The sequence below is a fragment of the Propithecus coquereli genome, unplaced genomic scaffold, assembly GCF_000956105.1.
Source record: "Propithecus coquereli isolate 6110/MARCELLA unplaced genomic scaffold, Pcoq_1.0 Scaffold313, whole genome shotgun sequence".
Lineage (NCBI taxonomy): Eukaryota > Metazoa > Chordata > Mammalia > Primates > Indriidae > Propithecus > Propithecus coquereli.
In genome coordinates this window covers 1,644,754-1,659,937 of record NW_012148764.1, presented here as the reverse complement: position 1 = coordinate 1,659,937, position 15,184 = coordinate 1,644,754, and the positions used below count along the sequence as shown (strand labels likewise).

At 40.8% G+C, this 15,184-nt stretch overlaps 1 protein-coding gene across 1 annotated transcript in view; it reads left to right on the top strand.

Moving 5' to 3' along the window:
* The first annotated feature begins 3,846 nt into the window (after positions 1-3,846).
* The window catches only part of NT5DC1 (5'-nucleotidase domain containing 1), a 119,215-nt gene continuing 107,877 nt past the window's right edge, over positions 3,847-15,184 (top strand). The window contains exons 1-3 of the mRNA XM_012650147.1: positions 3,847-4,083; positions 9,019-9,110; positions 10,517-10,588. Coding sequence (XP_012505601.1) covers positions 3,991-4,083; positions 9,019-9,110; positions 10,517-10,588 — 257 coding nt within the window. The 5' untranslated portion in view covers positions 3,847-3,990. The remainder of the gene's footprint in view (positions 4,084-9,018; positions 9,111-10,516; positions 10,589-15,184) is intronic.

Sequence of the window (15,184 nt, the reverse complement as noted above, 5' to 3'; positions counted from 1 at the left end):
ATCAAAAATAAATACACGTGCAAAAAACACAGTGAAATTTCTAAGTAGGCTTCTCTTCTTGTGGCAAGAACAGAAATGGAGAATAGAAAAGGAAGTATTTTTTACTAAGATATTTAAAGATTTTAAGATTACTAAAGAAATCAAATGAAAAATTTTCCTAATGCAGAACTACTGCCATCTAAAGGGCTCAGCGCAGTATTACAAATCAGCTTGTGGTTCTATTTAGCTAAATGTCTGATATTTAAATGCCACAGAGATTAATTTTTAGACATTTACATTTCCTCATTTTTTTCAAATTACTTAACAAACTTTCTTGTTACCCCTTAAACAAATCATATGGGACAGAGAAAACATGTAGATTAGATTAAGGTATATAAAAAGTTGAATATTACAATATTTAATTTGGACTTTTTAGAAAAGTACATTTTAAACTAATGAAAAAATAAATAGGCCATTCTCCTCCTTCCCCAAAATAGCAGTTTGGGAAATAATATTTACTATGTATATGTTAAAATACAGTATTATAAATTCACAAAATATTATTTAGTGAGTTATTATGGAGTCTAAAACTTAAGTTGTTGTATCACAAAGTTCTAATAACAAATTAAAGTCACACCTAAGGGAAAAGTTACTAAATTACAGAATTATGTTTATTAAAAGACAGGTCAGCTGAAATGATGAAATTTAATTCTAGAAAATTAGCAATATCATAACTTCCTATTTCTTAGTATTTCTAAATTATTATGTAACTCCCTAGTTACTAAAAAAAAAGTACATGGAATACTAAAAATAAAAAAGTAAAATTTCACAACATGGTATCAATATTACATGTAAGTAAAAGTACCCAAATTTAAAATGTCAACAAATAACATAAGCCAGAGATCCTTTAGGGACCTTTTAAAGGGCAAATATTATTTGCTACATTTAACACAAGATTAGAGTCAACTCTCATTATCGACTGTTTCAGTCTGCTCAGGTTGCAGTAACAGTATACCACATACTGGGTGGCTTAAACAAGAAAAAGTTATTACATTTCTTAAGGGCAGAAGTCCAAGATCAAGGTGCTGTCAGGGTTGGTTTCTGGTGAGGCCTCTCTCCTTGGCTAGCAGACAGCCATCTTCTTGTGGCTCTTTAAAGGGTCTTTTTTCTGTTCTTGCAATCTCTGGTATCTCTTCCTCTTCTTATAAGAACACTAATCCTATTGGATCACCGCCCCACCCTTACGAACTTATTTAACCTTAACCACCTCCTTAAAGGCCCTGTCTCCAAATATAGCCACATTGGGGGTTGGGATGGGGACACAATTCAGCCCCCAACACTGACATACTATACTTAACATGTTGCTCAAAGAAAAAGAAATTAATTGGTAGCTGAGTAGAAGATTGAACTTTTAGTTGATAGTAGAAGAGCTATCATATTTCAGTAAGTTTGATCAAAGTTTAATGTACAGGGAAAATGAAATATCTTTATTTGAAAATAAGCCTTATGAAACAATTAAAGTGAATATTTGTATTTAAGCTCAGGGTCAGGTAGGGAATGGGGGAAGAGAAGGGCCCCATCCCCTATGCTCTTAGAGGAATTAGACTGAGGTTTGAGGTAGTGGGCAAGAAAGGCGAGTGGGGCTCAAGAGGGAGTACAAGCCTCCAGGATGAAGGGATTCGATAACTTGCAAAATTCTCCCACAAAGTGTAAATCATGTGGACTCTCTAGCCCAAGGGCTCTTTGGGTAGGCTTGAGGAATATAGGAAATATAAATTGTTATTCAGCAAGTAAATAGGACTGTTAAAGTACATGCCCAACAGCCAACTTCAGTCCCAGGGCCACCTGGTTAGAGACCTAAGGGTCTTTTCCTCTTTGTTTAAGAGTGCCCCAGGTTCTTTCCCTCCCTTCACCCCAATGAATTTCCCATTTGCAGTTCAGAACATTCAAGAGGTTTAGTAAGGGGACTTTTTTGTAAAGTCATCAAAAAACAATACTTTTACACTCTTCCCTCTGGCAATGAATGTACCAGTACATTTATATTCCTAAGGGAAGTGCCTACTCCCTTAATAAAACAAGATATCCTACAGGGAGACTTGTGGCCTTCAATGTGTAGTCTACCTGGGAGTTTGACTTTGGTAGCATTCTACTGCAGGGGACAAAGAGGAATGCTAAGGCCTGTGTTTCACAGCCAACAAGCTATGGAACAATCCAGCTTTTCCTCTTTTGGTTCACAGACATTAAGGACATGGTGGTTGGGCTGCTATCGGTGAACAGCTCAAACTTCTTGAGTATTCTTTCCCGTTCTTATTCCAGGGAGATTTGTTTGGGACTTCTAATGGTTTTAATGGAATAAGTCATTCACTTATTCAAATGGGTCCACTAGGTATAGTTAAGTGTCCTCCTACCTGATTGAACTACCCATTGCACTAAATTAATCCCCTGATTGGTCTATTAGCCTCACAAGGATTAGTTTTTGTAAGGGTTAAGTGTAATTCTAAATCAATTACATTTTCATTATGTTATGTCTATCGATTTTTCCCATTGGACAAAGTGTTCCTTAAGTTTAAAACAGAAGCATTATAAAGATAATAGATTTGTATTTTCCCTTTTACATGAGGAACTGTATAGTAAAGATCTCAAAGTGGTAGTCCTTCACATCTAGGGAATCATGGAGAGAAGTAAATGCTCTAAAGCCGTGGTCCCCAATCCCTGGGCTGCAGCAGGTACAAGTCTGGTCCACAGCCTGTTAGGAACCTGGCAGTGCATCACTGCCTGAGCTCCGCCTCCCCCTCACCCCTCCGCCCCCACTGCCCTCCCTTCCCGCCCCCTGCCCTGTCCGTGGAAAAATTGTGTTTCACGAAACTACTTAGGAATTGAGCTGCACAGGAAGTGAGTAGCATGGGAGTGGGGGAGCCAGCGAAGCTTCATCTGAATTTATAGCCACTCCCCATCGCCGGCATCACCGCCTGAATTCCTTCCCCCCACCTGTGGAAAAATTGCCTTCCATGAAACCCGGTCCCTGGTGCCAAAAAGGGTAGGACCGCTGCTCTAAAGCATCCCTTGTACGGATTAACTTTCCTCCTTTGTATCTAAAATGATACTAGTTATACACAGTCCTTGAGAGAATTGAGCATATTGTCACTCAAATCATTTTGTAGTCTATAAACCTTAAAATCTGTTTGTAAGAATTCTTTCTTCCATAGTATGCTCTATATAGTCCCATGAAGTTTCTGATGTCCTTTCATAGAAAAATTCATTACAATAAAAAATAGGATCATCAAATAACCAATACTGGTTTCTTTAACCAGTGCCATTTTGCAAAATAGTCCTTCACGATGTCTAATAAATTTTCTAACGCACTCCAGGGGATGAAATGGTGAAAGGTCTCTTTTCCATTTTACCACTTAAGAAACTATGGAATATTAAGTTTACGGTTTAACCCACGGTCAGACATCATGTGGGCGAGAAGACTTACCATTATGTAGACTACTTGGGTCAGAGGGATATCAGTGGATGAAATTTTCTCCATAATCTCACACTATTCTGCACATAAGAGCAAAGGGTCATGTGTAACTTCATGATCTCCTGGTTCCTGAGGCGCTTTTGAAGGCCACGGAGAGTTCCAGTTAATTTTGTGGTAACCCCGGGCAAGGGCTACGCGCCAACAGGCCATAGCTGCGCAGCGGTAGCACGGCTCCCGGTCCTCTCCGGCCTTCGGGAGTCCCGGTCCGGGGAAGGAGCACCGGCGCGGGCGTCCGGGTGTGAGGCGCCCCCACTGCTGAAGACCCGATCCGGCGCGGCCCAGGACGCCGGCAGCGCGAGGGGCGGCGCTCGAGGGCGCGGGAAGCGCAAGAGGCAGCCGCGCCAGGTGCCTGGGCCCCGCAGCCCCGCCCCACGTCGCTCCGCCTCGTTGGCCGCGTCCGGCGGGGTCCTGTCCTGCTTCGTCCTGCCGGCGCGCTCGTCGCACCCTCCCCGGCTGAGGCGCTTCCCGTTTCTCCCAGCGCGGCCATGGCTCAGCATTTCTCCCTGGCCGCCTGCGACGTGGTGGGCTTCGACCTGGACCACACTCTGTGTCGCTACAACCTGCCCGAGAGCGCCCCGGTGAGTGGCGCGGGCTGCCCCGGGCGCACGGCGTGCAGCCTCCATGGCGGAGAGGCTCGAGTTTCCTCCTGGCTTGGGCGGCGGCGAGGGCCGCGGGGGACTTGCAGCCGCCGAGCCTTTCCGCGGAACTCGGCCTCCCACCGCGACGCTGGCGGAATTGTGCATCCCCCGCTTCTCGCCGGTGCGCGGGGGCCGGCTTATGGAGCCCAGCCTTTACTGAGGTTGAGAGAGGGGTACGGAAGAAAAGGAACGAAGGGGGCAAGTTGAGCAAGATCGGACTGGGGAGGAAACCGTTTCTAGAGCAGAGGACGGGCGGGACGAGGGGTACCGGGGGTGTTCTTGGAGATCCCCTGCCTTGGAACTTCTCTGCTGGTCTTTCTGGGCACTAGCTGAGAGTGGGGTACAGCCACCTGATTTGGGACTTGGATTTTCCATGGCTGCATTTTTTCATTTGCATGACCAAGTAACCACCGATCAGTGTTTAAACTGCAGTCAGGGAGACATGGTGTAGGGTACTGGAAGGAACACTAGTTGAAAAGTCATTTAATCTTAGCTCTGATTTTGCCTTTTAGCAAGAGAAGAAAACAGACATTTATTGTGCACCTACTACCTGCTCCGTGCACTTCAAATAAATTCTAATCCTAACAGCCTGTGAAGTTTGGGTTCCCACTGTGCACTGAGGTAGGGGGAAATAGGAGTATGTGTGATTCTAGACCTGTCCCCTCAGATTAATTGTCCTCCTTCCCCCATACGTTTGGTTTCACAAGGAAACTAATTGTGAAAAGTTAACAGAATTTTTTTAGCCCAAAATCTAAGCATCCAGACAGAAAAAGAGCTGGTTGTGAGCACAGTGGTCAAAGCGAGGACTTCTCAGCCAGATGCCTAGCTTAGGACCGCAGCCCCACAGTTACTAGCTCTGTGACTTTGGGCCAGTGCCCTAACCTATGTTTCTTCTCAGTTTTTGCTCTATAAAATAGGTTAATAATTGGATTTATCCCAAATGATTGCTACAAGGATTAAATGGGTAATAGATGTATAATGCTTAGAGTAGTACTTGGCAAATACAAGCACTTGCTTTTGTGGTTACCTCTCAAACGATTTCGAAACCTCACCGTTTATGGGCAGAACTCTGAGATTAGGGTGCAGACATCAGCCAGGCTGCTCCTCATTATGGTGATGTCAGTGCCCCAGTCAGTTCAGGTACACTTCAAAGGTCAAAAAAGAGTGGCCGCCTGAAGTACTTGTGTGTTTTCTATGAACAGATGCTAAAAGAAAAAAATGTACTTTTCCTGCTATTATACTTTTCTGCTTTCCTAACATACAGGTCTGCTATCCTTAGTCATACAGAAATCTTTCCTTTACTTTTTGATCCTTTGGCCACAACTTCCCCTAGGTCATTGATTCACATTTTCCATCCCTCCATGTCTTTCAAATCCCCTTCTGGCTCACATTTTTGTGCCCCTCCTCTCTAGTCACCTTCCTATGGAGGATGTATTGTTTAAACTCCTGTCATGTTAGAGCCAATTTTGTCCATGTGTGAGCATAACACTTCAGAATATAAGATCCTCAAAGACAAGGACTTTTTATTATAAGGCTGAAATATGAGTGATGTTTAAAGGTTGAAAACAGTTACCTAGAGAATTTTGGATCCTGTTTGGTGTGAAAATCTTTTTAAGTCCCACAGTGTACTGAGCACCACGCTAGAGTTGGAGATACTGAGACAAACAACACGAAGGCCTTCGAGCAGCCTCAAGCTGAAGGCAAAAGATGCCGAAGACTTAGTCTCAGGCCACTGTGGTGAAGAGTATTTCCTGGACCTTGTCTCCTCCTTCCTGGGAAGGGTCTCCTCCCTTCCACACAGTAAATTCATCCTGTCAGGTCTCATCTGAAATATCCTTCCCCTTCAGAAACCTTCCAGGGGCCCTTGGAGTTTGCCCCTCCATTCCGATCCCACCTCCAGTTTTCCATAAGACTAATTTCCCATAGCACTTACCACATGGTATTAACGTTTTTTGTTTACTTGTCAGACTTGTGCCTGGGGCCTAGAGCGATGGCTCCTTGACATCGGTATCTGTGACAGTTGATTGTGTGGTCTGTGTGCTGAGCTTAGTGTTGGGAATATACTGAGCCTAATCAGTAATTGTGGATGAACAAATTAAAAACTGAAAATGACACTGCCACGATTCTAATAAGCATTTTGCTCATGTGAACTGATTAAATCTTTATGACATCCTTGTGAGGTAGGTAATATCAGCACAGTCACTATTTGGAGATGTGAATGAGGAGGCACAGGAAGGTTAAATATCGGATCCAGGGCCACCCAGCACAGTAGTCTGGCAGTGGGTTTCTGCCCTCCCCACCATGCTGTCTGCTTGGTGCCATGAAGCACGGAGGCGAGGTGAGGCCTGGAGCTGGCAGGTTAGGCAGAGAAAGGAGCATTTAGGCAGAGGAAGTCCAGCGAGGGCTAGGACCTAGGGGTGAGTGGCAACACCATGAACTGCTGGCAAAAGCATTGTAGAAAACACAATGAACAATGATGGCTATGTTCTCCTGGTACCAGGAAGTTAACCTAACCTAAATGTTGAGTGAGTGGGAGAGTGGGGTCCCAGATATTGCATGGGACATGCATATACTAAAAATTTGTTTATTTGAAAATCAAATTTACTTAGGTATTCTCTATTTTATCTGGCAACCTTAAGTGGGAACGAAACAATTTGTGGGCTACAGATGGCCCACAGAGCACTAATTTGCAACCACTGTGGTGTATTGTTATCAGTCATGTGAGAGTGGGAAGAAACAAGTACAGCTGAGGCTGGGAGAGGAGGTCCTGGAGGACCCTGTTCTATGAAAGCTTCAGGGGGCACTTAACAGAATTTCAGGACGAGCTGCAAGAAGACTTGGGCCTAGGCCAGGGGTTTCAAAGTACAAACTCCCTGCTTTTCTCGGCTTCTCCCTGTGCATTGGCCCCCCTCTCCTATTGCAGAAATGTTTCCTCTGCGAGTTAAGGAACACAGCTGTGGATGCCCCTGATGCAAAAGGCTCCTTTTTCCCAGGAAGGAGTCCGACCCATTGAAATCACATACCCATATCTTAGACTAATGTTGTTGCCAAGGGATGAGAAACTCCAGTTGTCTGAGACTGAATAAAGTGTGTTGACCAGAGGCAAGTCTAATTGTGTATACGATAGACGGCTCTTAGGGGCTCGTGAAAGCGGATTTTTAAATATGCAGGAATTGTGTAAGCAGCTGAACTAATGGTAGCATGAAACAGGCTGTGTTGGGAGTATTTATACCACAGAAATAGGTACATGCTACAAGTCTAGGTGGTGTTTTTGTTTTTTAACCACATGTCATAATAATAGCAAATACTTAAATTGGATTTACTTGTATGCCAGGCACTGCTGTAAGCACTTCTGTTAACCCCATGCACTGGTTCTTCCAGGTAGCATCATGATGTATGCTTTTTATTGTCTGTAGTACTTTGTACCTCAGAGTGACTAAGTAAATTTTTTATTGGTTTTTTTTTTAATGATTTAATGAAAATCCATAAAACATGTGAGTCAGTGGCTTTTAGTCCTCTTTGGACTTCAGGAATCCTACAGGTGGCCTACCCAGGCTCCTCCTTACCCTGTAGGCCTGGAATCTTTAGGTGATTTTAAGATGTGTCATCTGTGGTTCTGAACCACCACCGGGGTTGAGAACTGTTCATATATAGTGTTGTCGTAATATGGGCCTATTAACAGTTGACCCGGATTAGGGTCACATTGCATTGGATGGGAGTACATGTACAGTGATTTTAATTAACTTTATGAAAGAGCAGCTCTATTTGACAAGGAGCCTTTGCTTCTCCACACTCATCTCCTGACACTCAGACCCCAGCCCCCCAACTCCAGCTGTGTGCAGGCCCCTCAGTTTCTGGACCTTCGTTGTCTACCCCCGCCCCCATCCCCTTCGGTTCACTCAGCTGACTGCTACATCTAGGTATCAGTGTCAACCTCCCTTCCCCAGGGACACCTTCCCCCACTCTATGATGCCCTCTTCCCCCGAGTAGCATACCACGTTATCAAAACCTGTCACGAGTTAACATCTACAGAAGAAGAGTCAGATTGTTCAGTGTGTCCTTTTGGACACTGCTCAGACCTACCCCAGACCACTACTCTGCCTCAGGTTCAAGTGTGTCTGACAGTGGCCTAAGAACACTCCTCTGAGGTATAGTAAGGTAGGGCCAATGTGGACCTTCATCTACCTTCTGTCCACTTTTTGTTCAGTCTACACAGTTCTTTTAAAATTGAGCCACCTCTTTAAAAAAAAGAAAAGGCCTGATATTTCACTTAAGAACCTAGAATTTTTGTCATCGAGAAATAGATCTGTCAACAATCAGCAGAGCCTCTATCATTCCTTGTACTTGCTTTCAAAGGCTCCTTTGTCCTCTTTCCTCTGTTGCTTTGGTGGAGAAATAAGAGATACTTTCTATGTGTGATAGAGGCTTCATGATTGTTGCTCCTTTAGATCACCTGCCTGGTCCCCACGTGTATTGCACTTCGAGACTGCCCTGAGATGGGGCCTTTCCGGCAAGGATGGACCAAGGACTGATGTAATGATAGAATGGTCAACATGTTTATTGTCTTAGTGACATGTTAAATAAGTTTACAAAGCTTTGTCATGTCTTAAATTATGATCTGCAGCACATTAATATTTGGGAGTAGGATTAATAATTGTCTTTGGTTGTATAATTTTGGATGGGACAGCTGCCTGCGGCTCACAGGGGTTCATAAGTTTCTTGTGAAGGGGGATTAAACTGCACAACTGCACAATTACAGATATTTCCCTCCTCCTACCTGCCCCACCAGTGATTCCATTAGGTTTTCAGGTCTGTGAAATTAAGAATGAGTAGTGAGTTTTATATTTAATCTTTTTTTTTTCCTCTTGTTTTCAGCTCATTTATAATAGTTTTGCTCAGTTCCTAGTTAAGGAGAGAGGGTATGATAAGGAATTGCTCAGTGTGACCCCAGAGGATTGGGATTTCTGGTAAGTTCTTTTTTTTTTTTTTAATGATCTTCACATTCTCTGTGCTTCTTAATTGTTGCTGATAAAATTTTAATGCTTCCTCTTCTATGAAGGTAGAACATGAAATGTGAAATTGAGTCAAAGGACAAAATGCCTTCTATATTAAAAGTTTTGTGTTTAGTGAATTAAAAATGTGCTTACTTTAAACAAGTTTAGACCTTGCTTAATGTGAAAATAAGCTAAGAGTTTATGTGACTAGGATATTTTGGTATGATTTAACTTTGTCATAATTAAGAGTTTCAGAGGTTAAGAACTGTCTCTACAATTTATATCTTTGAGGGAAAAAAGTTTGTTTTAGTACTCTTCATATTAAGAACTGTAAGAGAAAAGGAGGAATCATCATGTTTTATGTAAGTGTCTGAATTAGGACACTTTATTTTCTGTAATTTGGATATACATTCTTGTCTAAGACTCTAACTGTATACTCCCTTCCTGGTTTAGGATTCTCAACTTCCCAAGGCTTCCTTTGTCTTTCTTCTTCATTTAAACAACAAAAACAAACAAAAATCCTAAGCCATTAAATTGTTCAGTTTAAAATTAATGATAATCCTAAAACGCATGAAAAATACATGCATAATGTTCATCTGGTATATATTCTTCCAATACTTGGTTAGTCTTTTTTGATGTATCCCTTTTATAAATGGAAAAAACAGAAACATTTTACTGTATGAACCTACTGACTCTGGAAATTATATGGTGAGCACAAGTAAATAATGCTTCTAAAGTACCCTGTCATTTTTTAAAATTCCCTTAGTATTTGGTGGCCATTATGCCTCTTTGCTTTTATTATTCATAGTAATAAATCTATACACACTTTTCTCCCCAAATCCCACAAGTCTTTTCAGGGGAGAATCTACAACTTAGTATTTGACTTTATTTTAGTGGTTTTCAATAATATGCCTTGCCCAGAGGGCAAGTTCTTGTAACCTGACCTAAACTGAGGAAAATTCTGAAGAGTATAGAAAAGACTCTGGCTAAAAGCTTAACTTATAGACTATAAGCGAGAGAGTGTGTGTATGTGTATCTTATTTAATGGAAAACATTTGCACATTTTAAAAGAGGCATGGCTTGATGTTCAGGTTTTTTTTTTCTCTCTTTTGAGATTCATCTTTTTGAAAGCCTAAAGATTTTACAAACTAAGCAGGCTACCCTTTGTTTGCCTACATAATGATTTTCCATATGTGCCTGCTCTGTGGTAGATATTTACTTTTACAATTCTTGGATATTCTTATTTATGTGGTTAACATATCATTCAGCTAGGTGGGAGAATCCTTTTTTAGCATTGTGACTTTTTAAAAATTTAGACTATTATTTCTTAGGTTGGCTAAAGATATGAACTGATCAATAATCAAACTTTTCTATTTTAGTTGCAAGGGTTTAGCATTGGATCTGGAAGATGGGAACTTCATTAAACTTGCAGATAATGGCACTGTGCTCAGGTAATAAAATTTAGTTGTGAAATCAAAACTTTACTTCCTCCAGGATACTTTATTACTGGGTAGCATATGACCCTTAAGGTGTGGGTTAAATAAGATTATTATCTTAGTCAATAAGATGACAGATTATCTGTCTAATTACATGTCTTCGTGTGAATTGTGTAAGCTATTAAATACAAGTCTGTGAGCATTAGATTTACAGGTCTAGTTCCTTTAAGTTTAGCTCATTAGAAATATTTGCAGGAAATACAACAGAAAGTTAATAACTTCTATTCGTTGACCACCCCTTACTGCAAAAGAGCCTGGGAAGTATATTGTTAGCTGGGTATGTAGGTGCCTAGAATAAAATCAGGGTTTTTTTTATTAAGGAGGAAGGAGAGAATGGATATTGTGTAGGGTTTGGTCATTTATGCATACCTCCCATTCTTCTTCCATTAATCCAAATTTTCCCCCATCATGCAGAGCTTATGTTGTGTCTTAGCGCCTTCTGGACTGTTCCAACCCTCATCAATCTCTCCCACACTGAGTGCTGACTTTCTTTCTTTCCTTTCTCTCTGAGTGGGCCCAACCTTCCAAGTGTTGGGAAGGGTTTGACATGGAATCCAGAAGCAGCTGATATCGCTGCTTTGAGCCTTTCAGAGGGTACCAGGGAGTGAGCATCTGTTTTTTCCTCAGTACTAATAGTATCAGCAAGTCAACATAGCCATGAAGCTCTGCTGTTTATTATTAAATATTTATACAAACACAATCAGAGTCAAAGGAGAAGACTCTCAGCACAGGTTGCTTCTTATATACGTTCTCTCTTTTCATACTTCATTGTTTTTACACGAAGTAAACCCCCTTCACACTCTCCTCCAGACCTTCCCCTAAGGTGCATCTGACTAGAGCAGGTCCCACTTTTGATTATTTTATAATTTATTTGAATGTTTTTTTCCTTCGGCAACTAGAGATAGAGTATGTATGTACGTATATGTACACATACAATGCAGCTTTGACTGTGGCCTTTAACTCTACCATCAGATTCTTACAGTGTACTTGGCTGTCATCAACTATGGTTAAAAGAATGAAAAGCATTGCACAATTTTGTTTCTTTCTCTCATTGTTCTGTCTGTCCACTCCCAACATCCCTCCCTGAAGGTCTGTCCTCCACCCTCCACCCTCCATTCAAGCTCTGGCTAACCTGCAGTTTCTCCTGAATTTTAATAGTTTACCTCCTTGATGCCTTCTTTCAACCAGTTCAGTAGATTCCTTGCCTGATTGTATTTGCCATTCAGGATTTCTTCATCTTTAAATATAGCTTTCTAAAATGTTGACATCTTTATAAAAAGGAGCCTATTCATGCTTTTCCCTCCACTTGCTCTTCTTATTTCATTTCTTTTTTCCTTCATATTATTTTGGTACAACATAATACCAAGAGAATAAAAGTGATACTCCCTATAATTATAATTTTTCATAATAAACTGTATAAAGTGTCAACTACAGTAGTCTCCCCTTATCCGAGGGGGATATGTGTGAGGATCCTCAGTGGATGCCTGAAACTGTCATACATACATTCCTATGATAAAGTGTAATTTATAAATTAGGTACAGTAAGAGGTTAAGAGTAACTAGTAACAAAATAGAACAATCATAACAATACTCAGAGTGATGCACAATTTAAAACTTATGAATTGTTTATTTCTGGAATTTTCCATTTAATATTTTTGGGCCACGATTGGCCATGGATAAGTGAAACTGCAGAAAGGAAAACCACAAAAAAGGAGGGATTGCTGTATTTCTTTCTCTACAGGGTAAGATTCTCTTAACCAGGCCTAACTGATGCAAAAGCAATATTTTGAACACAAACAAAAAAAATAGCTAATTTTTCATCATGTTGTTCTTTTTTGACATATTCCTCTTATGATTCCCCACGTGGTTTTAGTTATGCTGTGTCCTTGAGTGGACAGGAGGCTCCTCATTTTGTCTTTGCAGTTTTGTGTGCTCATAGTCATCTGCTCTCAAGTGCCAGGTGCCTTTCACGCCTCCTGTGAGCCTGGTGTAGCTCACACTCTAACTCTGGTACCTGCCGCTCTTTCTCTAATGTGCCCAGAACCAGCTTCCCACCCCACGTGCTTGTTTTCTGTTTGTTCCAGTTATGTTAATCTTATCTGTATGGTTAAACAAATGATCTAGGAAACCCTAAAAACTCCTCCAGAAGACTCCTAGAATTAATAAATAAATTCAGTAAAGTCTCAGTAAAATAAATGTGCACAATTCAGTAGCATTTCTATATGCTATTAACAGTCAAGCTGAGAATCAAGTCGAGAACTCCATACCATTAACAATAGCTGCCAAAAAAAAAAAATACCTGGGAAAATACTTAACCAAGGAGTTGAAAGATCTCTACAAGGAGAACTACAAAACACTAATGAAAGAAATTGTAGATGACACAAACAAATGGAAAAACATCCCATAATCATGGATTGGAAGAATCAATATTGCTAAAATGTCCATACTGCCCAAAGTGATTTACAGACTTCATGCAATTCACATCAAAATACCAGCATCATTTTTCACAGAATTAGTAAAACAATCCTAAATTTCATAGGGAATCAAAAAGGAGCCCAAATAGCCAAAGCAATCCTAAGCAAAAAGAACAAATCTGGAGGTATCACATTACCTGACTTCAAATTATACTGCAAGGCTGTAACTAAAGCAGCATGGTACTGGTATAAAAGTAGACACATAGATCAATGAAACAGAATAGAGAACCCCAAAATAAAATCATATACCTACAACCAACTGATCTTTGACAAAGCAGATGAAAACATACAATGGGGAAAGGATGCCCAGTTCAGTAAATGGTGCTAGGAAAATTGCTGCATGCAGAAGAATGAAACTGGATTCTCTGTCTCACCATACACAGATATTAACTCAAGATGGATTAAAGACTTAAACGTAAGACCTGATACCATAAAAATTCTAGAAGAAAACTTAAGAAAGACTCTTCTGGACATTGGCCTAGGCAAAGAATTTATGATTAAGACTCCAAAAGCAAATACAACAAAATAATAAATGAGACTTACTTAAACTAAAAAGTTTCTGCACAGCAAAATAAATAATCAAATAGGTAACCTACAGAATGGGAGAAAATGTTTGCAAACTATACATCTGACAAAGGACTAATATCTAGAATCTACAAGGAACTCAAATCAGCAAGAAAAAAAACAACTCTATCAAAAAGTAGGCAAAAGGGTAGGTGCAGTGATTCACGCCTATAATCCTAACCCTCTGGGAGGCCAAGGCAAGAGAATCCCTTGAGCTCAGGAGTTCAAGACCAGCCTGAGCAAGAGCAAGACCCCATCTCTACTAAAAATAGAAAAAATTAGCCGAGTGTGGTGGTGCATGCGTGTAGTCCCAGCTACTTGGGAGGCTAAGGCAGGAGGATTGCTTGAGCCCAGGAGTTTGAGGTTGCTGTGACCGAGGCTGACACCACAGTACTCTAGCCCAGGCAACAGAGCAAGACTGTGTCTCAAAGAAAAAAAAAGGTGGACAAAAGACATGAACAGATATTTTTTAAAAGAAGATAGACAAATGGCCAAAAAACATGAAAATGCTCAACGTACCAATCATTAGGGTAAATGCAACTTAAAAACACAAGGAAATGCTACCTTACCCCTATCAGAATGGCCATTATTAAAAAGTCAAAAAAACAATAGATGTCAGCACAGCTGGGGTGAAAAAGGAAGGCTTATACAAGCATTATATTCCCTGTCAGTGGGGCGGTAATTAGTACAACCTCTATGGAAAACTGTGGAGATTCCTCAGAGAACTAAAAGACCTACCATTTGCTCCAGCAATCCCACTTCTAGGGACCTACCCAAAGGAAAAGAAGTCATTATGTCAAAAAGACACAAGCACTTTTATGTTTATCACAGCACAATTCACAATGGCAAATATACGGAATCAACCTAAGTGCCCATCAGCTGATGAGTGGATAAAGAAAATGTGGTATACATATATATACCATGGAATACAGCCATAAAAAGAATGAAACAATGTCTTTTGCAACAACTTGAATGGAACTGGAGGCCATCATCCTCAGTGAAGTATCTCAGGAACAGAAAAACAAATACTGCATATACTCACTTATAAGCGGGAGCTAAAGATGGGTATACATGGTCACACAGAGTGGTATAATGGCCTTCAGAGACTCAGAAAAGGGGAGGGTGAGACGGGGGCTAAGTGATCAAAAATTAACTGTTGGGTACAATGTACACTATTTGAGTAGTGGATACACTAAAACCCCTAGATCCATCACTATACATTTCATCCAAGTAACAAAAAGCTACTTGTATCCCCTAAATCTATTGAAATAAAATTTTTAAAAAAATGACAACTTCTCTAGGAAATGGTGGTGTCTCATCCAGTGTGAACCTCTGAGTCAGCATCTTCTAATCACTTGCTAGTTACTGGATTAAAGGGGAAAAAAGCTAGAACTGTCCATAGAAATGCCTTATAGAATGAATCCTGAACAGGGAAGTCACCCAATTGAAAAGAGAAAAAAACAATCTGTTAGTTCCAGCAGGAGCAGAGATCAACAGTCACAATGCTAGAGGAA